The sequence below is a fragment of the Pristis pectinata genome, chromosome 10 (assembly GCF_009764475.1).
Source record: "Pristis pectinata isolate sPriPec2 chromosome 10, sPriPec2.1.pri, whole genome shotgun sequence".
Lineage (NCBI taxonomy): Eukaryota > Metazoa > Chordata > Chondrichthyes > Rhinopristiformes > Pristidae > Pristis > Pristis pectinata.
The window spans coordinates 41,585,653-41,613,293 of NC_067414.1; the positions used below are offsets into that span (position 1 = coordinate 41,585,653).

General features: G+C 41.5%; 1 protein-coding gene across 2 annotated transcripts; it reads left to right on the forward strand.

Annotated features, from left to right (window-relative positions):
- The first annotated feature begins 286 nt into the window (after nucleotides 1–286).
- Nucleotides 287–27,106, forward strand: LOC127575360 (trafficking protein particle complex subunit 3-like). Of its 2 annotated transcripts, XM_052025174.1 has the most exons (6): nucleotides 287–440; nucleotides 2,732–2,779; nucleotides 4,302–4,399; nucleotides 11,724–11,823; nucleotides 23,058–23,240; nucleotides 26,832–27,106. In XM_052025174.1, the coding sequence occupies exons 1-6, from the start codon at nucleotides 399–401 to the stop codon at nucleotides 26,955–26,957; spliced, it is 597 nt and encodes a 198-aa protein (XP_051881134.1). In that variant the 5' UTR covers nucleotides 287–398; the 3' UTR covers nucleotides 26,958–27,106. The 2 variants fall into 2 exon arrangements, with proteins under 2 accessions (XP_051881134.1, XP_051881135.1); XM_052025175.1 differs by lacking the exon at nucleotides 2,732–2,779.
- Nucleotides 27,107–27,641: the final 535 nt, after the last annotated feature.

Sequence of the window (27,641 nt, forward strand, 5' to 3'; positions counted from 1 at the left end):
AGGTGTTTTCTTGTTTGTTCAGCTTAGTGAAATCTATCAGTTCTTCCAAAACAAATATGGTGCTGTTTTAATATATAATTTTATAGTTTTATAGTTTTGTTGATATTCAGTGACACATTTTAGTTCTAAATGATTTCATCAACTCTAACAGAAAATTGAACTGATTTTGGTCCTTTAGGCCTATAGGGGGAGATGTTTCTTAGGCTTTCGCAGATTTTCATTGGTATCATTTGTGATACCAAGTGTGCTTTCATTTCTTCAATGCTCTTGATACCTTCAATAAGAAGACAAATCAGAAGCTATCCGTCTCCCAACTGATCATAGGAAAAGAGAACTACAAGATGTACTTAAACTGAAAAGTTGGATAATGAATATTATATGACAGATTTCAATAAACCATGTCTCGACAATCAAGTAGAAGACCAGAAAAGCAGAAAATAGTAAGATCTGTCATTACTACTGCATGTAATTTTTCTTACTGTTTTAACTGAGTTTAATGCATGCAGAATTGAAGTAGCTGCATTCAATGTAGGAATCGGTTTCACCACCATCTTAGTATTTTGTTTTGAGTGGGGGTGAAGGTTAAGATAAGTAATGGAAATCTTCTCTTACTGTCTCTAACTAATGTGAATAAAATAGAAATTCAACAATTATATTGCCATAAATCTAAAATAAATCAAGTATTTTTAGATTAATGGAATATACATGAAGAAATACTGTTAAAATCATTGATGTCTTATACTTAAGAATTTTTTTATAGTATGTATATTGCTGTATTGATTTTTCTAGAACCTATTTCTGATATTAAAAACAGAGCTGAAAGCAGCTGGGAAGAACAGTATGTGATTGAATTTAGGAAATGTAGAAATATTTGGTGGATTTGCATTAGCTGGACTGCAAGCATTGCAATCCACTGGAATGATGGTATGATATGGAAATGTTATTTTAATTTGAAAAACAGGAAAGGATATTAGTGTTTTTAATGACAGGAATGTGACCTTTAGTAGCTCATACTTGGGGAACCTCAAATTAGTTAAGACCTAGTTATTCTTTGGCAACTGCTTGTTATGAAGGCTATCAAATCTAAGTCTGCTGCTTTTTTTGTGAGCTGATACTGAAAACTTCCTTTGAAACTTGCTTCACACTTGGCAAGCGAAGGCAGACTTCAGTTCCTCACTGAGATCTGATGAAAACCCTTAATTATCATAAGAATGTTATGATGTTAGTCACATCATAAATAAGGATGCAAACTTTTCCTGTTCTAAATATGATTTTATTAGAGCTCCAAGTTTGCACAGTGCACCAGATACGAATGATGTGAATGATACAGCAGTAAGTGAAATTAATGAATACCCCACCCCCACCAATTATGTCTTCCCAGCCCAAAGAACTACACAGTATCAAAAAAGAGCAGTCCCATTGTTGTGCCAAACCCAGTCACTTTTCCTGTCCATCTTAAATACCTTTAAATAAACCTTTATTTACCTAAAAAGTATCACCTTATTTTGAAAATGTAAAAACTTACAGCCTCAGCAGGAAGCATAGTATAAATTCATTATCTCCTGCCTCTGAGCTTAACTTTCAACTTTGTTGTATGGACTGTAACCTGGCAGAACCCACTCTTTATCGAATCTAATAAATTTCTGTTCCATTGATTTCAGTGGAACAGTATTGAGTGACTTTTACAACAGATGAATGATATACTCCATCGGATAAGTTACGGGCAGTGACATTGGAAATGATTCAGTTACAGCTAAATATACGTTAACCTTTCATTATTTGTGCTGCATCCATGTGTCCTGAAACCTACCTTTTTGAATATCACCTCGGAATAAGACTGTATGTATCTAGGTGTTAAATGTTTCAATAAACTCCCAGTGTTTCAGCCTTATTTTTACAAAAAAAATTGCAGCATTCATGAGATCTAGAAATGGAAATTCTTGAGCTGCTCACCTGTAATTTTCCCAAAGTTCACTCCTAACATGCAACATATGCTAGAATAATTCCTTTAACCATATAATCCATCTATCCATATAATTCAATCTATCAAAGTTATTCCTTGCATTAATTTTACATCCAGAATAACAGTAATGTACCGTGCCTAGAACTATGTACAACTTGCAAGTAGAATGACAGAAAAATAAACATTTTTTTAAAATGCCAGATGCAGAAATTGCACCTGCAAGGCTAACTGCTGGCAGCTGTGTGAACCTGCAAGAGATCATTATAATACAGTGGCTGAACCACATACCTCCACATAACGCACAGAAACCTGTCAACATTGATCCAGGAATTTTGCTATTAAGGTTTCAATCTTTATAGGTCTTTCACAATCAGCATTAGGCAGACTTGGGGCACTGCTGTAACACTATTTAAAGATAGTTATTGATGACTAGAAAATAGTTTTACTGTTAAAATGGTGGTTACTATGCCTTCAGTAATTAGTTTACAAATTGAAACTAATATTACAAATCCATACTATTCACATTATTAACCACAAAGTTAGCTTCATCTTCATAAAAATTCACTGAAGCAGACAATGCTAGTAAACTGAGCAGCTAATATTTTCCACCTTGCAATCTGATTGAATTAATTGCAAATAATTTTTGTTTTGATTTCCGTACTTAACACATTAGGAGATCACAGATATCATTTGAGGTGCTAAAACTACAGCTGTACTTTAGCTGGATTGTCATTAAGAATCAGTTCTCTTATGTGCTCTGTCCTTTAGGATTGGCATTTGCCATCTTCGTCATCTACAGGTTCAGCACATCACATGGTATGTGTGAAATCTTCATAGATTGCAATTGATTCCTTTAGATCAATAATTTAAAGCCAAGTATGTTTTTCTTTTATAGACACAGCTATACTGTATTAATAACATAACACAAAAATGTAGCATGATTTTGTATGCTATTCTTTGAAAAACATGGACTTCAGAAGAATGGTATTACTTTTGCTCTCACTGCTTACCTAAAGTGAAAATGCATGAAATGCATCATAGCAGTCATTCTAAACTCCAGGTGAAGTTCAATAATTACTTAATGATCCTTTCTTATCAAGATGATGATTTATCCTGTATTATCCTTTCTGTTACATCTCAATTTTTTTCTGGAACATTGCATGCATTCTGAATCTTCACACCTCTAATAATGTCATGTATTGCCATAAATTATCAAAATGTCCAAAAATTCTCCCAGCACATCTCAACGACTATATGGACCAACAAGCATTTTCAAAAGTAAAGAACATAATTCATCAAAACTCTTACATTCAATAACTTGCATTATTCTTCTTGGTGTAGATGATAACTGACCAAACCTTTTCTACAAATAAATGGAATTGCAGAACATGCGCCAGAGGAGCTTATCAATCTGTCATTCAGTCTGCTCATATAAGACATAATGGGTTCCAAAAATTCATAGTTATTCTGGGGCATTCCAACTGTAGCTGTGGCAGAAGTTTTTTGGAAAGCTGGGAACTAGACTAGGACTCAGCAATGAAGGTATTTTGTACTTGGCTGTATTGACCTGCTGACTATCAGAGAAATGAAGAGTCAGTTATATCTCCTGTGAGACAACTCAAGATAGTGACATTTCCCCCTTGGCTGGCCCACAGTTGGACTTTCTAACATCTTTACAATAGCAATGCACCTAATCAGACAAATCCAATCCCAACCTTGATAAACCTTCCAAGGACACCCAAAAAAAATCTGTCATTAACACAAATCTTTGGCCTGCTAAATGAAAAGGCAGTTGATTTATTTTTTAGTTATTTTATTTTAGTTTAAACTTTTGATGATTTGTGAATATTATATGTTTAAATGATTAAAATATTTTTATGATAACTATTTATATTAATAGTAGTTTCTGAATATCTTGAACTGATAAAGACATTGAAAAGTATTAAATTTGTTAAGTACTTTGACAGAAGGCAAAGTTCCAGCCCTAGATTTGCATTTTGTCAAAACCTATCAGGGATGATCTGGGGGTAGTGATAGGTGGATTCATGCCCCCTGAAACCTGTTTGTTGCAGAGGCCAAGCAACATCTTGCTGGATATTTCCAGATCAGGAGGCCCACCTGTGCATCTGTAACAGGTTTATATGGGTGTGGAAAGAGCATGTGTGCCCAGTCCTGGCAATGGGCCATAACCAGCACAGTTCAGCTTGATCTTTATTTAATAAAGTATTGAAGAATTTGACTGGTAGAATGTGGCATCATCTAAATAATTTACAAAGACAATAAATGGGTTGCTTCTACCGAAATGTTACTTTCCTAAAGTGCTCTCATTACTCTCCAGGGCATTGAACTCATTGTACTCACATATGGAACTGTAGTAGAACAGCTGTGCAAAGACTATGAAAATGATGAAGATATCAATAAAGAGCTTGATAAAATGTAAGTAACACTTACAGGACTGTAAGAAGTTATCAGTGCAAGATAGATGAATTGCTTGGTGTGAGGCCGGTATAATTCCCAGGTAAATATGCACCCCATGGACAATACCTTGTGCATCAAAGGAGAATGGCCATAGAATTGCTCCATTCATGTGGCAGTGTATTCTTCATCTAACACACCTGCTCAAATTTCAAGTTTCATACAATTACCCTTTGAGTAAGTTTTTTAACATATGGGATTTCATCATTCTGGCGTGATATCTTGAAATGTTGTATGATATATCACTAAATTATCCTTCTGATATGGAACTTGCCCCAATGTGTACACATTCCTAATATCTGCTTCCAGATCACAAAGTTCCATAATGAGTATGCAAATGTATGAATTCTACCCTGACAATTATGGAAATGAATTGTAGGATTATAGATTGCTTTCAATTTTCATGAGTTCCTTGTGTAATTCTGTTTCGCAAACTGATTTTCAATGCCAAGAATTGATCACAATTGTGAATTTGTTGGACAACATTTTGTAGTGATTTGAACTTCCTATAAACATTTTAGGAAATAAGGAAAACACCAATTGAAAATGCTTTCCAAATGTCAGTGTTCAAGAATTTCACCTCCAGCTGTTGGTTTATATAGAGCTTGGATACCAGCCCTGTGGTGATTGATGTGGTACAAAAGAACTGAAGAAAACAATAGTCAGGGGAAGTGAATGTATGGAGAAAATATACCACAAAGCCAATAATAGTATTTAAGATCCCAATGTTGCAATTTTGAAGAGGAAAAGTTGGTTAAGAACCATTTGCTCTTTCTGCCACTCAAATTCACTGATTAACTACTTGTGGACTGGTGTGCTTTGCACTTCCCACTGATTATATTACTAGTGTCAATATATGGTGGGTGTAGTGAAGTCAAGAACAATAAAAACTAGAAATTCAAACTGCTGCAGCCAGGAAAATGTACAAGCACAAAGGATAAACATTCCAAAAGAGCTAATTACAATAGTGGCAAAGAAAGTGTGATCAACTTAACAGCATTGAACTGTGGCAGATCTGGCCACATAATATCATTCACACATGCTGTGTCTTTACAATTTTTTCTAACTTGGTCCCTGCCTGGAAGTTGGCTTGGTTGGTACAGTTGTCTCTCAGTGGGGCAGATTGTGCTCTAGACAGGACAAGTGGAAGCTTAAAGGTTAATGTCCCAAAATAGAGGTTTGATCCCAGGGAAGGATTGTCTAAAGTCACAGTATAGGTGAAAGACATTATGTGAGCTAGTCTGCCAGAATTTATTGCTGTCCATTCACCATCCCCAGGAATTCCATAGTGGAGTTAGAGTGATATGATGTCAGGAGTGGGCTAATGGTGTGCAGAGACTGAAGAGCTTGATGGAACATGCACAGGCATTTTAACTCCTCTCTCCGATCCCACACTGACCTATTTGCCCTCGGCCTTCACTGCCAGGGTGAGGCCAAGTGCAAACTAGAGGATCAGCATCTCATATTCCACCTGGGTACTCCACAACCTAATGGCATGAATGCTGAATTCTCCAATTTTGGGTAACCCACACCTCCCCTGTTCCTTTCTCTCCCTTTCTAATCCACCCAGGTCCTCTTGCACAACCCTCCTGCGTTACCCAGTTTCTTTACTCTCCCCCACCTGGTTCTGTCTGCCTATCACCCACACTGCCCCCTATTCCCTCCCGTCCCCCTTCTGTTCCCATCTGCCCAGCATCCCTTCCTTATTTGGTTTCACTCATCTCCTTCCTTTCATATCAGATTCCATAATCTGCAGCCTTTGTGGCCTCCATGAATCACCTAGTCTCTGTCACTATCTCCTCTCTTCCCTCCCCCACCTGGCTCCATCTGCCCATTAGAACACCCTCCCCCACCTCATCTGGATCTACCTATAGCTTGCCAGCTCCTGCCTCACCCCTCCCCTTCACCTCTTTATACTGGCCATCTTCCCTTTACACTCTCAGTCCTAATTCAGGACCTTGACTTGAAACATTGATTATCCCTTTACCTGCATAGATGCTGCTTGACCTACTGAGTTCCTCCAGCAGTTTGCATTTTGCTCCAGATACCAGCATCTGTTGTGACCCCCTCCTCCTCTTGGCTGCAAGCAGAGCTGGAAAGGCCCTCGCCTTCTTCCCAGAGATGCATTCCTTGAGCTGTTTGGGGACGGTGGGGGAGAAGAAACATTAGGGAAAAGGATAATATTATCTCTGAGCAATAAACCTCTGCTGGAGGAACTCAGTGGATTGAGCAGTATCTGTGAGGAGAAAGGAATGGTTGGCATTGAGTCCTGATGCAGGGTTTTGACCCAAAATAAGGATTTTGACCCTAACGGTTCCTCCACCCACCCCCCAGACACTGCTTGGCCCAGTTGAGTTCCTCCAGCATCATGTTCGTGGCTACAGATTCCAGTATTTCAGCATCTGCAGTCTTTTGTGCCTCAATGTTATCTCTGATCTTGGGAAAAGCCTAAGATTTCATTCCTAAAGATTTCTATAGTCTCATCTCGCCCTGATGTGAAGAAATGAAAGCTTACTGGCAGAATTATTTCAAGAAATACTTTTAAGTCTGAAATTGTAATATGAATTTGACTTCTGATTTGTAGATGGTAAGTGTGTATTGTGGAAGTGCATCCTTGTTAAACAGTGAAAGTGCTGTGTGGTTTATTTGTATGTTTGCATGGAACCACAGCCATTATGCAACAGTGTGCAACATTGTGCAACACCTTTCTGATGGGAATATCTGAGTGACCTAACCACAGCCTTTGATTCTCAAAAGTTCTTGCACAACAATATTCATATGCCTTGAATTTTGGGCACTCATTATGACCACCAGATCTTACCAAGTACTGTGCAGTTTTCTTTTGTGGGTGGGGTGGCCTGGAATACCAAAATGTACCTCCAGCACCCTTGAGCTCAAACATACCATATGCTTCTCTAGCCAGCTTCAGAACCCAGAGAGGTCAAATTAAGAAAATAATCGAGTCAAGGTTCACAAACCTTTGTTGGTATCAAATTTCAAACCTGCACATTACTTTTTTTTGGTATGGTGTGATGTCAGACTTTCAAGTTTGAATTTCTCATATTTATGATCATATTTTTCTGACAAGTCTATGCTGGCTCTCACATCAATCTCATTCCCCAACTTATTTGCCAGTGACCTTTTCACACTCATATGCCCATCAGCTCCACTCTGATTCTCTTACCACTCATCTACACTGGGGGTAACTTACCATGACCAATTAACCTACCAACCAGCCTGTCTTTGGGATGTTGGAAGAAACCAAGTCAGAGGGATGAATCCTGCATGATCACAGAGAGAACTTGTAAACTCCACACAGAAAACACCAGAGGTTAGAATCAGACCTGGGATGCTGGAGCTGTGAGGCAGCAACACTACCTGCTGTACCACCATGGTTTCCAATTTTACAGCAGGCTCAGCTATCTTCAGTGCATGTTGTGAACTTTTAAGTTGCTGTGTGCACACAGGAAATCCCATCACTGCCAATTATGGGCTGTCTAGTGGGAGGCTTTAATCTTGCTGGGAGTTCAAAATGCATATGTTATGAACCCTGACTGATGAAACTGGCATGTGGTTTAATGGTTTTGGAGATTTCAAGTGTAGGATCTGTTCTAACATTTGAGGCAGCTGATCTATCTGGTTGTAACTCCAGCCAATGCACAAGACAAAATAGAAGACACATAATTTAAGAACTTGTAAGTCAAAAACTGTACTTTCCTCACAACCTCTGTAGTTGTAGCATAAATTATTTTAGCATTTGGTAAAGATATTTTTCCTGAAATGTGTTCTAAATTCACTTATGATTAATTTCCATCTATGCCCTCTGGATCTATTTTCTTGGCGCTCTTAGATGGAATAATCTGTGTTTACAATATAGGGTAAATTATGGATGGTTCCACTCCTAGATTGGAATTCAGGTTAGAGAAAGGACTATAATACCATTGGTTATTTCCACAAGCAGTGTCCCAACTAGTCAGGATTTCTGACCCTCACTAAATTAACCACTTACCAGAGCAAAATAAAATTATTCTTTGTTAGAGCACTCCTCATGCATCTTCTGAGATCTATCTTGTGAGTTGCACATTAACATTCGTAAGAACCAACAGAGAAAAGCAAAAACCTTAAATAATAAGTTTGTCAGTGACTCAAATTTACTAAGCTTTATACTTTAGTGAAATATTTTAACAATAATTGTCGATTCAATTTAGGAAATTTTAAGAACTAGTTAATTTTGTTTACAGTAAATCATCAGTCAGGATAAGAGCCACAAACTAAACCTTTTAATTTTGTTGCATTTCTGTGATGAAATAAATTTCCTGTAAGCCTTTCATAAAACATCTGCATGATAAAATTAAAGGGAAACATGCAAGACTGATTTCCCTTGAGGTGAGAGATTACATGTCCAGACTGCAGGGTTATAACCACCTCCTCACAGTTAAGCTTATTTTCCCTCCTTGGCAATGACAAGCCATTCAAAGTAGTTAAGTGGCTCACTGGCAGAACATAAAACAATTGTTGACGAAAGAGTGGAAAGTTGGCTGTGTGTCTGAGTAGAATAAGGTTGAGGTTCAGAAAGGGTAATTTCTTTCTTACAGTCTCACTTGAATGGTGTTTGAACACATAGCTGAAATCCTTTCTTTGGAAAAATGATTTCAAACTAGTTTGCAAGAAGGCAAGCCATTTAAAGAGGTATAAATAAGGACTTCTGAGCATTCAATTAGCAAATTCATTAACATTTTAAGAAGAAGGTATATTGGCAGGCAACTCTGCCAGCCTAGTCCCAGGACAGCAACTAATTATGGGCTAGAAATGTGATTTTGTGATATTGGTGTATTCCTTCATTTATATGGCATTCCTTCACACTGTCATTGCCCCTACCAACTCCATGTTATGAACCTTTTAATTTGCTTTTTGTACAGCACATCTCAACAACTACGGAGAGTCTGGTAGGATGCTTTTAATACTTGTTGGGAATTCTAAATGCACATGTAACAACCCAGACAATGATGTTGGGACTCAGTGGGATATGTTTCAAGGGCTTTGCAGACTTTAAATGCAACTCCACAAGCCCAGCACCCACCCCACCTGCCTCCCACCATTTTAATGACAGCAGTAACTCAAATTGTGAAGCACCTCCACTAAAATGGCAGAGGAGAATCAAACAGATTGCATTTTAAAGGACAAAACATTTTAGTCTGCTGGTCCTCAGTTTCTCATTATATTGCTCATTCAGGGAGATACTACGTCCTGAAAATGTAGAGGTATAAATTCAGTCTTATCACACAATTGTGGTAAATGTTTACCCATTAATATTGCAGAAATCTCTACCCTGATATCACCATTAATGATAATTGTTATTTTATTTTATATTGTGTTCTTCAATACCAGATAGCAATAGTTCAGGAGTTATCTCCAGTGTCCTGGTCATTATTTGTTCTTCAATACAATTGTTTATCACATTACTGTTTGTGGACACACGGTAAATTGGTTGCTGCAGTTCCGACCATGACAACAGTTCAAGACTACTTCATTAAAATGTTTAGAGATGACTTGAGACTGTGACATGCTCAGTGCAAGTCTTTCTAATTCAAATCTGGTCTCCTGAGAGAGAAAAACAAGAGTATGCTAGAAATTACCCCCAAAGCACTTCAGAATTGCGAAACAATAAAAAACATTTCAAACTTGAGATGGAGCGAGCTGAATTTAAATAGGGATGTGGAGGAGGAGAAGGAGCTGGAAAGTCAGAGGAACTTCAGGGAGGGGATTTGAGAGAGTGGAATTTTGTGGCTGAAGATGTGATCACTAATGGTATTCAGGGCTGGAGGTTCCACCAGAGTTCAGAGGACTAAGTTGAGTGAGTATGCTGGAGAGGAGGGAATCATTAAAGGTCCAGAAATTATTATAGAATGGGGAAGAGCCCATATATGAAGAGATTGAAATAAATGGATAGGACTTTTAATATTAAGGTTCTGGAGAACTGAGTGCCAACTTAGGTAATCAACAGATGGGCAAAAATAGATGAACAGGATTTGGCAAGAATTAGGATATGGGCTGCAGACCTTTCAACAAACTGAATTTTGCCAAATATAAAGGATGATAGAATGGCAAGGATGATTCAGGAGCAGATATGCTGTGTTTTGGAGGAGTTCGTGATGGTGAGATATTTTGATATTGTACTGGAGGCTAAAGTTGAAAATGGTCAATTTCAGCCTTAGGCAGTTGAGAATAATATTGAAGAATACAGGTGCATGGTTTGCATTGGTGGTAAAGGACAAGCCTTGGCTCCCCTAATTAATAACTGAAAGAAATTGTAGATGATCCTAAATTGGGTGTTGGACAAGCAGCTCTATAAACAGAGGCAATGGGCAGGTTGAGAGGAGGCAGAGGTGAACTACTGCATCAGTCCACATAGATAAGCTGACTCTATCAAGTGTTTAGGAAGTAATAGTCTGGGGATGGGAAGAGAAAGCATTGGTGGAAATGTTCTGACTGTGACTACACTGGTAAGAATGGAATGTACTCCTCTCATGCTACATGAAGATAGATAGTATGATCAGCCAGTAATGTGGCTTTAATTCCTGTGGGTGAGGTAGAAACTTTATGAAGGATTTCAGGTGTTGATCTCTAAGAGGGCACTTAAAGGAGGTGAAGTGAAAGGAAAGTACCATTCATTTCAGGACCAGGGTTGAAGGTAATGGGACAGATAAGGAAAGAGGCCTAAAGCAGCTGAGGCAATTGAACAAGTTCTTCAAGAACTTAGCTGGGAAATCTTCTTATCGATTGCCATAATTCTGGAGAAGATTGGCAGAAAGCTGGGATAGAGACATAAATGGAATTTCCTGTAAAGTTACTATAACTGATCAAGGCAGTTTTCAAGAGAATTTTCTTTTCTGAAGCAGATACAGAGGAAGATGTGATGGGAAAAGATTTGGGGCTGTGATTAGAGAGGAATAGAAGCAAGTCATCAGAGATGGCCTTGCCTCAAATTAAATCATTGCAAATTGTTACTTCTGCCTAGTAGTTCTTGAAGTGTTGTAATTCTCCAAGGATTACAGTGAACATACAGCAGTGAAAGAGGCCATTTGTACACCATACCTATCTTGTCCATTCTATCTGCCTTACCTCAGCTTTTCTTTCTATTTCCATTTTCTCTCATGTACTTATCCAGTTTCCTCTTGTATCTAAGCCATTCATTTCAACCACTTCCTGTGGTAGCGAGTTCTACATTTTGCCTTCTCCTCATGCAAACAATTTCTCACAGCTTTTCTCTTTGTTTTCTTTAAAGGGGACACAATATAGGCTCAAGGCTGGTGGAAGATTTTCTAGCTCGGTCAAGCATTACGCAATGCCGTAATTTTCATGAAACAGCAGAAGTCATTGCTAAGGTAGCATTTTATTGCATGCATCAGGAGGAATTTTAACCTCAAAAATCGGTGGGTTTGGGCCACGTGAAACGTTAAAAATCTCAAACCTATGCCCAGCCTATTCTGATGCACCCATCCAGTTTTTACAGATGCAGGAAAAAATGACCAAAGTGTTCCCAGAAATTGATTTGTTCATGTAAATTTTATAATAGTCATACAGCACAGAAAAAGGCCCTTTGGCCCACCATGTCCATGCTGATCATCAAGTACCTATCTATACCAATGCCATTTAGCAGCACTAATGACACAGATACTCTCTCTAGATATGTTTAATCTGTTCAGCCTGGCTTCCTAAGCCTTGAACATCTAATAAGAAGGTGAGTGCTGTGTGCAAGTGGTAAGCCCCCACCCAACACTGCTTGTGGGCTGGCATGAGCAAGAGAGCTTCAGTACACTGACCTGCTTCCCATCTATTTCCCTGGTACTTTAAACTGATCTCCCTCCGAGCCGTAGCATCGCACCTTCCCAGCCTTTCTCAATGTACTGCCCCACACTTCGTCTTTCTGATCCCTCCCTCCTTCCCTTCTCTGCAGTCCTCCTAACATAGTCCCCTTCAATCCTTCTGATCTTACCCCTCAACTATTTCATCTTCCTTCTTGCCCCTCTGATTTCTTCTGCCACCCTTCCAATCTCACACTGACATCTCTCACCTTCCCCGAACGTGCGGCTGTGCTCCAATCTCTCCAACGAGCACCTATGACCTTCCCCACCCAACTGGCCTTCTGCTCTGACCCCATTTATGGGAGCTGTTATCCAGCCACTGCCCACCACCCCTATCAAGCCCTCACTCTCATCTCCCTACTCTTCGGCCTCCAATCCTCCCCTCACCATGGAACTCCTGAGTTTTTACCCCCTCCTTGACTCTATTTTGCAATCTATTCACAATGCATTTGCTGTTCCACCAGCCTTTTGATCTGGTTGGCTGCATCAGATGGTTCCATTAAATTTGAGAGGACCCAAGGTTCCGTAGTACACAACTGTCCTGTTCTCCCTCCTAATACCCCTGCCTGCATTAACATTGGCCTTTTATTTATATACACAAGTGCATCCAAAAAATGCAAGATATTATCAATCCTGATGTGATACATAGATCAGTTTAAATATTGATGGCTTTTGAATAGCATTAAATTTCAGTCAATAAAGTGCATTTGCATTAATAATAAAGCTGCATTTCCTGTGCATTAACTATTGCACAGTATGCCAGGTGGAGATTCAGAAATGCAAATATTCATTCCTTTGCTTACTGGCAAATCAGATCAATAACTCTATCTCAATATTTTATTGATTTTGTTAGACCTTTGCACCTCTAGACCCAAAATTTCCTTTGGGATTCTGATTGGAGTTGTACCTGGTCTCTATCATTCCTGGGATTTTCTAGAAGGGCCCTGTGAGAGGTGGGGCCAGTGCTCATCCCTTCCAAGGTCAGTGAAGTCAGCAACAGAACTAGTGGTATGGACTTGCCAACTTAGGAATCCCAACTCCCTTGCTTCAGTCAGTATTCAATGTAAGAGATCCTATGTTGAAAGAGAAAAGGCCTGACATCCTTCATGGGCAATAATCTGCCCCACTGAGGGTAAGGAAGCAGAAGCCACCCACTGCTCCCCACCCCTGCACAGTGGTGAATTGGCATCAGATTTTCTGGATGCTTTAGCCAAAAATAAACAGCCAAAGTAGCATAGACTATCTAGCTCAATGTAGCTTAAGTGTCTTCCTGATGATCCACCAACCTCATTGATCTCAGAGATAAAAGATGCACATGTGCATAATCCAGGGGGAACTGCAGCTCAGACTCTCGGTGTATCTATGTTTTGTATTCTAATTTTCCACCTAATTTCTTCCTGTGTGAACTGATTGATTTATTGCTGGAACACAGTTTCATAGTTTCCATTGACTGGTTGCCTGGAGTTGATGTATCCAATGACCAGCTTCTCGAAGTACTTCATGATGGTGGATGTCAGAGCCACCAGGCGATAGTCATTATGGCACCTTACCCTATTTTTCTTTGGCACTGGGATGATAGTGGTCTTAAGGCAGTTGGGAACCTCCAGATTGGAGTAGGGAGAGGTTAAAAATGTCTGCAAGTACCCCAGCCAGCTGATCTGGAAGGGGACACTGAGGTAAAAGTTCAGCTCTGACATTACTGAATGGCAGACCAAGCACAAAGGGCCGAATGGCCTACTCCTGCTTATAGAATATAGAACAGTACGGTACCAGACAGGCCATTTGGCCCACAATATAGTGCTGATCTGATCCCAATTTATACTAAATGTCCTCCTTGTGTATCATCCATATCCCTCCATTTCCTTCATATTCATGTGTCTATCTAAAAGTCTCAAACTCCACCAAACTGCCGACTTATTTATCTATCTCTCTATTATATATATCCCACTTTGACCTTAAAAGCATGTCCTCTGGTATTTGACATTTCTACCCTGGGGAAGGGATTCTGACTGTCTACCCTATCTATGCCTTGAATAATTTTTATAAACTTCTATCAGGTCTCCCCTCTGTCTCTGAAACAACCCAAGTTTGTTCAACCTTTCCTTATAGCTCATACCCTCTAATCCAGGCAGCATCCTGGTAAACCTCTTCTGCACCCTATCCAGTATCCACATCTTTCCTGTAATGGGGTGACCAGAACTGCACACAATACTCCAAGTGCAGGGGGAGCAAAGGACTGCAGATGCTGGAATCTAGATGAAAAAAACAACAAGATGCTGGAGGAAATCAGCAGGCCAGGCAGCATCCAAGGAGAAAAGCAGACGGTCAACGTTTCAGGTCAGGACCCTTCTTCAGGACTGTTCAGGACAGTTCTTCAGAACTTCTTCAGGACAGTTTTTTCATATTCCAAGTCTGACTAAAGTATTGTCTCGAACATAGAACAGTACAGCACAATACAGGCCCTTTGGCCCACAATGTTGTGCCTACCTTTAAACCTTGCCTAAGACTATCTAGCCCCTTCCTCCCACATATCCCTCTATTTTAAATTCCTCCTTATGCTTATCTAGTAATCTCTTGAATTTGACCAATGTACCTGCCTCCACCACCGCCCCAGGTAGTGCATTCCATGCCCCAACCACTCTCTGGGTAAAAAACCTTCCTCTGATATCTCCCTTGAACTTCCCACCCATTACTTTAAAGCCATGTCCTCTTGTATTAAGCATTGGTGCCCTCTCCACTCGATCTATCCTTCTTAATATTTTGTATACCTCTATCATGTCTCCTCTCATCCTCCTTCTCTCCAAAGAGTAAAGCCCTAGCTCCCTTAGTCTCTCCTCATAATGCATACTCTCTAAACCAGGCAGCATCCTGGTAAATCTCCTCTGCACCCTTTCTGATGCTTCCACATCCTTCCTATAATGAGGCAACCAGAATTGGACACAGTACTCCAAGTGTGCACTAACCAGAATTTTATAGAGCTGCATCATTACCTCGCGGCTCTTTAACTCGATCCCTCGACTTATGAATGCTAACATCCCATAAGCTTTCTTAACTACCCTATCCACCTGTGAGGCAACTTTCAGGGATCTGTGGATACGGACCCCCAGATCCCTCTACTCCTCCACTCTACCCAGAATCCTGCCATTAACTTTGCCTTGGAGTTTGTCCTTCCAAAGTGTACCACCTCACACTTCTCCGGACTGAACTCCATCTGCCATTTCTCAGCCCAGCTCTGCATCCTATCAATATCCCTCTGCAATCTTCGACAATCCTCCTGAGGAAGACACAACATTTGCTACTCTCCAGTCCTTCAGGACCTTGCCTGTTGCTAGTGAGGACACAAAGATCTTTGTTAAAGCCCCAGCAACCTCCTCACTTGCTACTTTCAATATTCTGGCATATATGCCATCAGGCCCTGGGGACTTATCCACCTTAATGCTTTTCAGAAGACCCAACACTACTTCCTCAACCTCAAAATGTCCAAGCACATTAATAATGCCCCACTCTGTTTTCACCATGGAGGATTCCTTCTGCTCGGTAAGTACCAACACAAAGTTCTCATTTAGTATCTCAGCCACTTTCTCTGACTCCAAGCACAAATTCCCTCCTTTATCCTTGAGCAGACCTACCCCCTCTCCTGAGTTATCCTTTTTCTCGTAATATATGTATAAAATACCTCTGGATTCTCCTTGACCCTGCTTACCATGGACATTTCGTGGTCTCTTTTGGCCTTCCTAATCGCCTGCTTGAGCACTTCCCTGCTATCTTTATATTCCACAAGGGCCCAGTCTGTATTTAGCTTCCTAAACCTTACATAAGCTTCCTTTTTCTTCCTGAATAAATTTAGGACCCCTCAGGTCATCCAAGGTTCCCTTACCTTGCCATCATTGTCCTTACTCCTTATCGGAACATGCTGATCCTAAACTCTGCTCAGCTGGTCTTTAAACAACTCCCACATGTCAAACATGAATTTGTCCGACAGCAGCTGCTCCCAGTCAGCGCCCCTTAGCTCCAGTCTTACCCTGTCGTAATTTGCCTTCCCTCGATTTAGTACCTTCCTGTAAGATCCAATTTTATCCTTACTCATAACTACCTTAAAACATAATGAGTTGTGGTCACTATTCCCAAAATGTACACCCACTATCAGGTCTGTCACCTGGCCTGGCTCATTTCCCAAAACTAGGTCCAGTATGGTCTCTCCTCTGGTTGGACTCTCCACATACAAGTACATCCTGCAGGTTCTTGAAACAGATCAGGGAGACTGCCAGTGTCCCTGATGACGTCACCTGTAGGAAGTGCGCTCGGCTGCGGCTCCTGACTGACAGTGTGACGAAACTGGAACTGGAGCTGGAGTTGGACATTCTTGGGATCATCCAGGATGCTGAGAGCACCGTAGACAAGAATTTTAATGAGGTGGTCACACCTAAGGAACAGACTGTAGATAGCTGGGTGACCACCAGGAGAGGTAAGGGGAAGAGACAGACAGTGCAGGGTCCCCCTATGGCCATTCCTCTCAGCAACAAGTATACCCCCTTGGATGTTGCTGAGGGGGTGGGAGGGGGGAGTTGACCTATCAGGGCACAGCAGCAGCAGCCAGGTCAGTGGCACTGTGGCTGGCTCGGAGCCTCAGCAGAGAAGGGTAATGTCAGGCAGAGCAATAGTGATGGGATACTTGATAGTTAGGGGGACAGACAGGAGCTTCTGTGACTGTGAAAGAGACGCCAGGATGGGGTGTTGAGTCTTGGGTACCAGAGTCACGGATGTCTCAGAATGGCTGCAGAACACTCTCAAGGGTCAGAAGCCAGAGGTCATGGTGCACATTGGCACCAATGACATAGGTAGAAGGGGGGAAGAGGTCCTGTGCAGTGAGGGAGTTAGGAAAGAGGCTGAAAAGCATGATCTTGAAGGTAGAAGTCTCTTAACTGGAGGGGAACCAATATCCCGGCCGGGAGATTCGCCAGTGCTTCTCAGGAGGGTTTAAACTAGTTTGGCAGAGTGATGGGAACCAGAGGACCACGTTAGAAGGCGGAGGGATTGAGAGGAAAGTAGATGTCATGACCTATAAGAACAGGCAGGAGCAAGGTAATAGACACAATGGGACAAATGGGTTGAAATGTGTGTATATTAATACTTGGACTATTATGGGTAAGGATGATGAACTAAGCATGGATCAGTACGTGGCATTATGATGTTGTGGCCATAACAGAGACTTGATTGAGAGAGGGACGGGAATGTATGCTTAGTGTTCCAGGGTTTCAATGTTTTAGAAACGAAAGAGGAGGTGTTAACGGGGTGGAGGGGAGAGTTGCGCTGTTAATCAAAGACAATATCACAGCTGCACTCAGAGGGGACATAATGGAGGGGTCATCCACTGAGTCTATAGATAAGGATAAGCATGGACCTTGCAGGAGTGTATTAAATTGGAGCAGGGCAAATTACGAGAGTATTAGGCAGGAACTAGGGAGTGTGTTTAAAGGCAAACTACACAGTACAGGTCTTATGAAAACCAGGTCTATTAGAAACCAAATCATTAATGTACCAACAGAAAGCTGGCACATATTAGGCAGAGGACAAGACTTACAATTCAACATTAAAGACAAGTTAACTAACAACAAAAACTCAAACTGATGATGAATGATGCTATTCAAAAACATGTAAAGAGCTGCACCTCCGCCTTTAGTGCTATAATACCAAGCAAACTCTCCACCAAACTCCAGGACCTGGGACTCAACACCTCCCTCTGCAACTGGATCCTTGACTTTCAGACCAACAGACCACAATCAGTGAGGATTGGCAGCATGACCTCCACCACAGTTATTAACAATGGTGCCCCAAAAGGCTGTGTCCTCAGCACCCCACTCTACTCCCTATATACTCATAACTGCATGGCCAGATTCTGCTCTAACTCCATCTGCAAGTTTGCAGATGATACCACCGAACTGGGCCGTATCTCAAATGATGATGAGTCGGAGTATAGGAAGGAGAATGAGACATGGTGTCATGACAACTACCTTCCCCTCAATTTCAGCAAACCAAAAGAGCTGGTCATTGACCTCAGGAAGGGGGGCGGTGCACATGACCCTGTCTACGTCAATGGTGCTGAGGTCAAGAGGGTTGAGTGCTTCAAGTTCCTGGGAGTGAACATCACTAATAGCTTGTCCTGGTCCAACCACATAGAAACCACAGCCAAGAAAGCTCACCAACGCCTCTACTTCCTCAGGAGGCTAAAGAAATTTGGCACGTCCCCTTTGACACCCACTAATTTTTATCAATACGCCACAGAAAGCATCCTATCTGGATGCATTATGCATTGGTTATGGCAACTGCTCTGCCCATGACCGCAGGAAATGGTGGAGAGTTGTGGACACAGCTCAGCACATCACAGAAATCAGCCTCCCCTCCATGGACTCTGCCTATACTTCTCGCTGCCTTGGTAAAGCAGCCAGCATAATCAAAGACCCCACCCACCCCAGACATTCTCTCTTCTCCTCTCTCCCATCAGGCAGAAGATACAAAAGCCTGAAAGCACGTACCACCAGGCTCAAGGACAGCTTCTATCCTGCTGTTATAAGACTATTGAATGATTCCCTAGTACAATAAGATGGACTCTTGACCTCACAATCTATCTCGTTATGACCTTGCACCTTATTGTCCACCTGCACTGCACTTTCTCTGTAGCTGTGACACTTTACTCTGCATTTTGTATTGCTTTACCCTGTACTACCAAAATGCACTGTGTAATGAATTGATCTGTTTGAATCGTGTGCAAGACAATTTTTTCACTGTACCTCAGTACAAGTGACAATAACAAACTCATTTCAATTCCAGTAAGAAGGAAGGATAAGGATGGCAAGGCAAGGTAAGATGATGAGAGAGGTGGTGAATTTAGGCAAGAAGATAAAGGAAGTGTCTGTAAGGTTGAGGAAGCTAAAATCAAACAGAGCCCTTGAAGATTATAAATAAGAAAAGAACTCAAGAAGTGAATTAAGAGAGCCAGGAGGGGCCATGAAAAGGCCTTGGCAAGTAGGATTAAAGAGAATCCCAATGCATTCTATACATACATCAAGAGCAAAAGGATAACTAGGGACTGGGTAGGACCACTCAAGGATAAAGGAGGGAGCATGTGCTTGGAGTCAGAGGATGTGGGAGAGGTCCTAAATGAGTACTTTGCTTCAGTATTTATCAAGGGGAAGGACGTGGAAGATTATGAGAGCAGTGTGGAGTGTACTAATATGCTAGGGCATTTTGAGATAAAGAAAGAGGTAGTGTTGGGTCTCTTAAAGAATATTACGGTGAATAAGTCTCCAGGGCCTGATGGGATATAACACAGGTTATTGAGAGGCAAGAGGTAGATTGCTGGGACTTCAACCAATATCTTCATGTCCTCTCTATCCACAGGTGAGGCCCCAGAGGACTGGCAAGTAGCTAATGTTCCATTATTCAAGAAGGGCAAAAGGGATAACCTTGGAAATTATAGACCAGTGAGTCTCACATCAGTAGTATTGAAGTTACTGGAGAAGATTCTTAGGGATAGGATTTATGAGCATTTGGAAAACCATAGCCTATTTAGGGACAGTCAGCATCGCTTTGTGCGCGCAACAAATTGTGCCTTACTAACTCAATTGAGTTCTTCAAGGAGGTGACAAAGGTAATTGATGAAGGTAGAGCTGTGGATGTTGTCTACATGGATTTTAGTAAGGTGTTTGACAAGGTCCGTCATGGGAGGCTCATCCAGAAGATTAAGATGCATGGGATCCATGGTGAATTGAACATTTGGATTCGGAATTGGTTTCCCCTTAGAAGACAGAGGGTAGTGGTCAAAGGGACTTATTCTGGATGAAGGTCTGTGATTAGTAGTGTTTTGCAGGGATCTGTACTGGGACCTCTGCTGTTTGTGTGATATACTGTATATAAATGACCTGGATGAAAACTTAAATTGGTGGGTTAGTAGATCTGCAGATGATATAAAGATTGATGGTGTTCTGGATAGCATAGAAGACTGGCGAAACATACAGTGGGATATAGATCAGTTGCAGATATGGATGGAGAAATGGCAGATGGAGCTTAACCAGCCAACTAAAGTGTTGCACTTTGGGAGATCAAATGTAAAGGGACAGTATACTGTTAATGGCAAGACCCTTAACAGTGTTGATGAGCGGAGGGAGCTTGGGGTCCAAGTCCATAGCTCCCTGAAAATGGCTACACAAGTTGATAGGGTGGTAAAGAAAGCATATGGCATGTTTGCCTTTATTAGTTAAGGAATTGAGTTCAGGAGTCAGGAGGTTATGTTGCAACTTTATAAAACTCTAGTTAGGCTGCATCTAGAGTATCTCATTCAGTGCTGGTCACCCCATTACAGAAAGGATGTGGAGGCTTTGGAGAGGGTGCAGAAGATGTTTATCAGGATGCTGCCTGGATTAGAGGGCATGTGCTATAAGGAGAGCTTGGACAAATTTGAGTCGTTTCTCTGGAGCGGCAGAGGCTGAGGGGAGATTTGATGGACGTTTATAAGATTATGAAAGGCAAAGATAGAGTAGACAGCCGGAATCTTTTTCCCAGAGTTGAACTATCTCATACCAGAGAGCATGCACTTAAGGTGAGAATGCGCTGCCAGGGATGGTAGTGGAGGCAAATATGATAGAAGCATTCAAGAGGCTTTTAGATTGGCACATGAAAGTGCAGGAAATGGAGGAATACAGGCATTGTGTAGGCAGGAGGGATTAGATTAGTTGGGCATTTGTTCCTCCACCTCTCAGTGACTATTTGGGGGCCTATAGCATAATCCCATCAGCATAGTTGCAACTTTCTTATTTCTGAGCTCCACCTAAATTGCCTCTGTGGATGAGACCTCCAGTGTGTCCTCTCTGAGTACTGCTGTGACATTCTCCCTTATCAGTAGTGCAACCCCTCCACCTCTTTTACCCCCCCTCTCTATCACGTCTAAAACAAAGAAACCCAGGAACATTAATCTGCCAGTCCTGTCCTTCATACAACCAGATCTCTGTAATGGCAACATCGTCATAGTTCCATATACTGATGGAGGCTCTAAGTTCATCATCCTTGCCCATGATACTCTTAGCATTGAAATAAAAACATTTCAGCCCATCAGTCCCACCGTGTTTATTAGCCTGTCCCTTGCTGTCCTTCCTTTCTGTCTTACTTGTCATATCATCTTTCTTGCCCTCAACCCTACCGCCTGTTGCCCTGCTGCTGTGGTTCCCATTCCCCTGCCACTCTGGCTTAAACCATCCTAAGTAGCATGAACAAACCTCCCGGCGAGGATATTGGTTCCCTTCCAGTTCAAATGCAAACCGTCTTGTTTGTACAGGTCCCACCTGCCCTGGAAGAGAGCCCAATGATCCATAAATCTGAAGCCCTCCCTCCTGCACCAGCTCCTTAGCCCACATATTGAACTGCACTATGTATTTATTTCTCACCTCACTGGCACGTGGCACAGGTAGTAATCCTGAGATTACAACCCTGGAAGTCCTGCTTTTTAATTTTCTACCTAGCTCCCTAAAATCACTTTTTGCGGGACCTCATCCCTGCTCCTGCCTATGCCATTGGTACCTATATGGACCACGGCCTCTGGCGGCTCACCCTCCCCCCTCAGAATGTCCTGTACACACTGCAAGACATCCTTAACCCTGGCATGAGGGAGGCAACACACCATCCTGGTGTCTCGATTGTAGCCACAGCAACACCTATCTGCGCCCCTTACTGTTGAATCCACTATCGCTATTGCTCTGGCTGACTTCATCCTTCCCTTCTTTGCCTCAGAGCTGGGCACAGTGCCACTGACCCGGCTACTGCTGCTGGCCTCTGAAAGGTCATCCACCACCCCCCTCCCCCCCAACAGTATCCAAAGAAATAAACCTGATACTGAGGGGAATGGCCACAGGGGAACCCTGCAGTGTCTGCCTACCCTTGCTTCTCTTGGTGGTCACCCATCTTATCTGTACCCTGCACAAAGGTGTGACCACCTCACTAAAACTCACATTATGATGTTCTCAGCATCCCGGATGATCCTGAGTACATGTAACTGCACCTCCAGTTCCTTGACCTGGGCAGTCAGGAGCTGCAGCTGGGTGTACTTCCCACAGATGTAGTCATCAGGGAGACTGCGAGGTTCCCTGACATCCCACATCTTGAAGGAGGACCATTTTGTCTACACTAAGTCAAAGGTCACAGAATAGCAGGAAGGTAAAAACCTTATCTGCTCCTCATCTGTGTCTCTTCGCCAAAGCCCTCTTTAGCCAAAGCCTCAGAAATCCTACTCCTACACTGGCTCACTCTTACAAAGGCTGCTCCAAAATGACCACTCCACTTGACCTTACCTTCCTTTTTTTGGCTGAGTTGCCACACACTTAGCCGATCAGAAACACAACTTGCACAAATGTCTCCTTTTTCAGGCCTCTGCTCAGCTCCTCCTCCCGACACTCTTCTAATTATGTGTACCTTGCTAACTAATGTAAAGTGAACTTTGAAAAACTGAGGTTTTCTTAACTATTGGAGTGTACACTTCATTGAAATCTTCACAGATTGCTAAGACATTTCTAGACATCAATATCAGCATACTTGCCTTTGACCAGGAAAAATGGCAAGGAGAAAATAATGAGTAAAAAAGGTTAACATAGTAACATAGTACATACTGCAGAAGGGTTTTGATAAAGGACAGTTCTGATAGTTTACCCCAGGTATTTCAGCTAATGTCATATGAAGCAGACTAACATTTTGGTATTTTTGGTTGTCAGGTTGCTTTCAAGATGTACCTTGGTGTGACTGCTAGAGTGACTTTTTGGACTCTAGCTGGAGATGACTGCTCACTATTCTTGGAGAAGAACCCACTGAGGGACTATGTGGAAATACCCGAAAAGCACTCCTGTTTGCTCTACTCCAACATGATCTGTGGGATCCTGAGAGGGGCACTGAAAATGGTATAAGCATCAAGGCAACACTGAAAAGAGGAGCATACTTGATGCAACTGTTATTGGTGCACAAGTACTTTCAAAATGGAATGTTTGAAACACTGGCCAATTTTTACAAGGATTAGATAAAAATTTGAAGGAGGTAAAGGTGATAAGAGATTAGTATGGATTGCCGTAACAAAGGGTCACCTTAAATACAATAGGTCATGTGGTGACAGAGAATTATACATCAATTGTTCTTCTATGTAAGGTTGGTTCAAATTCTGTACTGAAGCAGAGAGATGGTGGGGGGAGGGGGAATGACAGACTTCAAATTGTTAATACAAGTTAGGGCCAAGCTGGATAGTAAGATCTGAGGAGAAATGAGAAAGGTAATAAGAAGGACAAAGAGGGAATATGAAAATTGACCAAACCTGACATAAGAGAGAATGAAAAATATCTTCTATTAGCATTTACATTTTAAAAGTGGAATAAGAAGTTGGGTGGGCTGTTTAGAAGTCTACTCATGGAGGCAGCAAGTATGTCCTGTAATCCCACATAAGCACTTTACATTTGTTTTTAACAAGAAAAAGATGCCAAAGTAATGGTAAAAGGGGAAGTAATTGAGATGCTGAATGAGCTAAAAGAGGAGACACTGGAAAGGGTGGCACTGCTTAAACTAGCAGAGTCACTGTCTGAAGGAAATGCATCCTGTGCCACCAAGGGTGGGAATCAGAGAGATAATGGCCATAATCTTCTATTTATTCTTGGATACAAGGTTGGTGTCAGAGGACAGGAATATTGCAAATGTTACATCTATTTTTAGAACGTGAGTAAGAATAAATTCAACAGCTACCAGTCAATTTAGATACCAGTGAGGTAGTAGTCGGAAATTGATGAGTGCAAAATGATTCATGCAGACTTCCAAAAGTGCCCTAAAATTGACTTGTCAACAAAGTCAAAGCCTAAACAATAATGTGCAATGGCAGCATGCACAAGAAATTGGCTTATTGACAGAAAGAAACGGAAAGTGATTATGTGAGCCCTAAACAGCCCTTCCAGATGAGGCAGGTGCTCACGTGTGAATCCCTTGGTGTTATTTATTGCATCCGGTGCATCCCCCTCCACATCGGTGAGACCCGACGCAGATTGGAGGACCGTTTCGCCGACACCTTCACTCCACCCGCCGTGTCAGCGGGATTTCCCAGTGGCCAGCCCCATTTTAATTCCACTTCCCATTCCCACACTGTCCATGTCTTTCTTCACTGCAGGGTCGAGGTTAGACATAGACTAGAGGAACAGTACCTCATATTCCGCCTTAGTAGTCTCCAACCTGATGGCATGATCATCGAATTCTCTAACCTCTGGTAACTGCTCCCCTCTGCCCCTTCCCCCATTTTTTTTCCTCCTGATCCAACTGGCCCTCATTACCCTACCTCTCCATCTGCCCATCCCCCACGCATTCCTCCCACTGGTTCCCCTCCCTACATCCTTCCCTATATTCCGTGTTCCACCGTCCTCTCCCATCAGATTCCATCTTCTTCAGCCCCCTTTCACCTCTCACTCCCCCACCCCTTCCCCACCTGGATCCACCTATCATCCACTGGGTCTTGCTCCACCCCTTCCTCTCCGCCCCCTCCCCACCTTTTATACTGGCCACCTCCCCACCTCCCTTCTTTCTCTCCAGCCCAGATAAGGAGTCTCGGCCCATAACATCGACTGCTCGTTTCCCTCCATAGATGCTGCCTGACCCACTGAATTCCTTCAACTCATTTGTATGTCGCTCCAGATTTCCAGCATTTGCCACCTCCTGTGCCACTGGGGAATAGTTTGTTGGAATGGAGGTCAGTGGTGTTCCCTTGAGGTTGAATATTGAGTGAGTCATGGTGGAAATAAAATCCACCTAATTCACCTTATTTTAAGAGAATGGAGGGGAAAAAAGTTTTCATCATTCCTCCACCTAAGTGATTCAATACAGTCAAGTTCAAACCCAGTATAATCTCTTCTATCAATTGTTTTCCAGGGAGAACATCTGTGGGATAGTTAAGATTGATAGATAGATTGGATTGAACTTCAAACAGAGTCAATGAGATTCTGCTCACAGTGCAAAGGGCGAGAGGTCACATCTGGGAACATTTATATTCACTTACTCACCATTCATAACAAAGGTTGTATTGCCTGCTTTGCTGAACTGCACAAAAATCTGAAGAAAGAAGGACTAATGAAGTTCAATTTCTACAGACCCTTGCTAGGAGGCAAGTTTGCCCAGGGACAGAGTCAGCCTTTAATCCAAGGAAGGGGAGTCATTTTAATAAAATGTAAAGATGTATAGACATTACAGATGCTTCAAGCAGAAACCCCAAACAATACATCTTCACTCTGCTGGGGAAGACCCTACAGTGTTTATTGGGTCAAAGATTTATTTGCCAAACAACAGGTGGTCTTACAATCTGCAAATAATGAAGCACCCTTTTCTCTTTAATTCTTCCCTTTTGCCACCTCTGCCAACCACCTCAAATTAAATCCTTCAAGACATCCCAGATCCTCAGTGTATATCAAACACCTTTGGAGTAACAAGACCTCACAAGAAGTTACAATCTCATGGGGTAATTGAATTTTAAAATCAATCCACATTGCATGCTTGTACAGTATTAGTTGGGCTTTTCTGCTATCATTGCTGTAGCTGTGGAACTGGAATCTGATAGAAAATTAACTCTGCTTGGGTGAAGTACAGCGTTATTAATGTGTAAAATGAACAGCAATATGGCAAGGAAGCAACACCTTGTGAATTTTGAACCAACAAAAGTTTTTGGACAATTTGCAGTGCTTCACCCAAGCACAGTTAATTTGTAGTGCTTCACTGCAAATTGTGGAAACAAATATTTTGCACTCATCATCCCCATGAGTTTCATGATATTGCTATATCTGCACATTTAAACATGCTCCAGAAATTTAAGGCTAGTTATTAACAGTGATAATTGTCTGTGATTGCCAAATAATTTCTTTGGTCTACATAATGATTTAAATTAGTGTCACATTCTTATGGCCTGCTCTTGGAGAAATTAAAAATGCCAATATTAACATGGTTTTTAATCCTTTTATGTCTTTTTTTCTCCATCTTCTGATTTAATCTTTCTTATTTCCTTTTCTGCATTGTATTTGATTTGACTCTGAATTCACCCAGTCTAGTTTGCACTTCCTCCTGTCTCCATCCACTCTGTACTTAGTCTTTAAATCTCATTGCCCCCGTACTCTCAACACACTGCTGCTTCACACTGCCTTTGGCTCACACTTGCAGCATTTACAGGGTAACAAAAAAAGTAATGGGAAAATAACTAACTGACAGGACATGTACTGAAATAATCACTCCAGAAATATCCAGCCCATTATTGTTGCCTCTTATTGTGCTATTAGGTCTAATGAGTTATAGTTGAAATTTCTGAGAACTCCTGCTTTGCCACTGTAACTTTGGCAGAAACCATTTTTACAAGAACAGAGCAGGTTTCTACTGAAGGTCCTGCAGCAAATTGGGAGAACGCCTGAGGAAATCCACCAACACAATACACAATGAAAACCCAACAGTCTTTCAAACATCTGATGGCAGCTTTTTTGTATTCCCAGGTTCGTCTGCAGGTGGACGTTCAACTTCTTCAGGATTCAGTGAAAGATAACAATATAACTGAAATAAGAATGAAGCTGATGAGAAGACGCAAAGTGGCTCTTACTGCTGAGAAACAGCAAGAATAGTGCTTCAGAAAAGTGCCGGACATCTTTCAGTTATTTGCCTTAGCATTATTTTTGCAACTTGAAATAGATAACTGAGATAAAGCAAGGTTACAGTAGCAGTGGATGAGGAATCATAACCATTTTCTTCTGATGTGATTCCTGATTTATGGGTTAACAATGTAAGTAGTATAGAAAAATCTATGCACAAGATATTAAAGCTCTGATCCATCAATACTGCATGAATTAAAGCATAGTTTTGATTCATAGTGCAACATCATCAAATTATTATTAGCTTGAAACACATTTTGGTACTTTATTGTCATATGCACAAGTATATGTATGCACTGATGCAATGACTGTCAGGTAAAATCATTAATTAAGTACCAACAGAATATAACGGTCAATGAATGATGGTACAAATATTATTAATATGAACAAAATGTATAGGACTGTAATATATATAAAATAAATAAACATACCTATGCCACCTCTACATTAGGATACAAAAAAAAATAATAATAAGTGCATCGACTTTAATGAAAAAGTTTAAAGGTGCCTTTAACCAGGCAGGTGTCAAGGACTACAATGCAGTATTGCTGCTGTCATGCTGAATGTCTTTGAATCAAGATTTATCCTCTTCATTCTTCCTCCTAATGAGGTGCAGTATTCCTCCCTTGCAGTGTACACTGGCGTTCTAACCCAGAT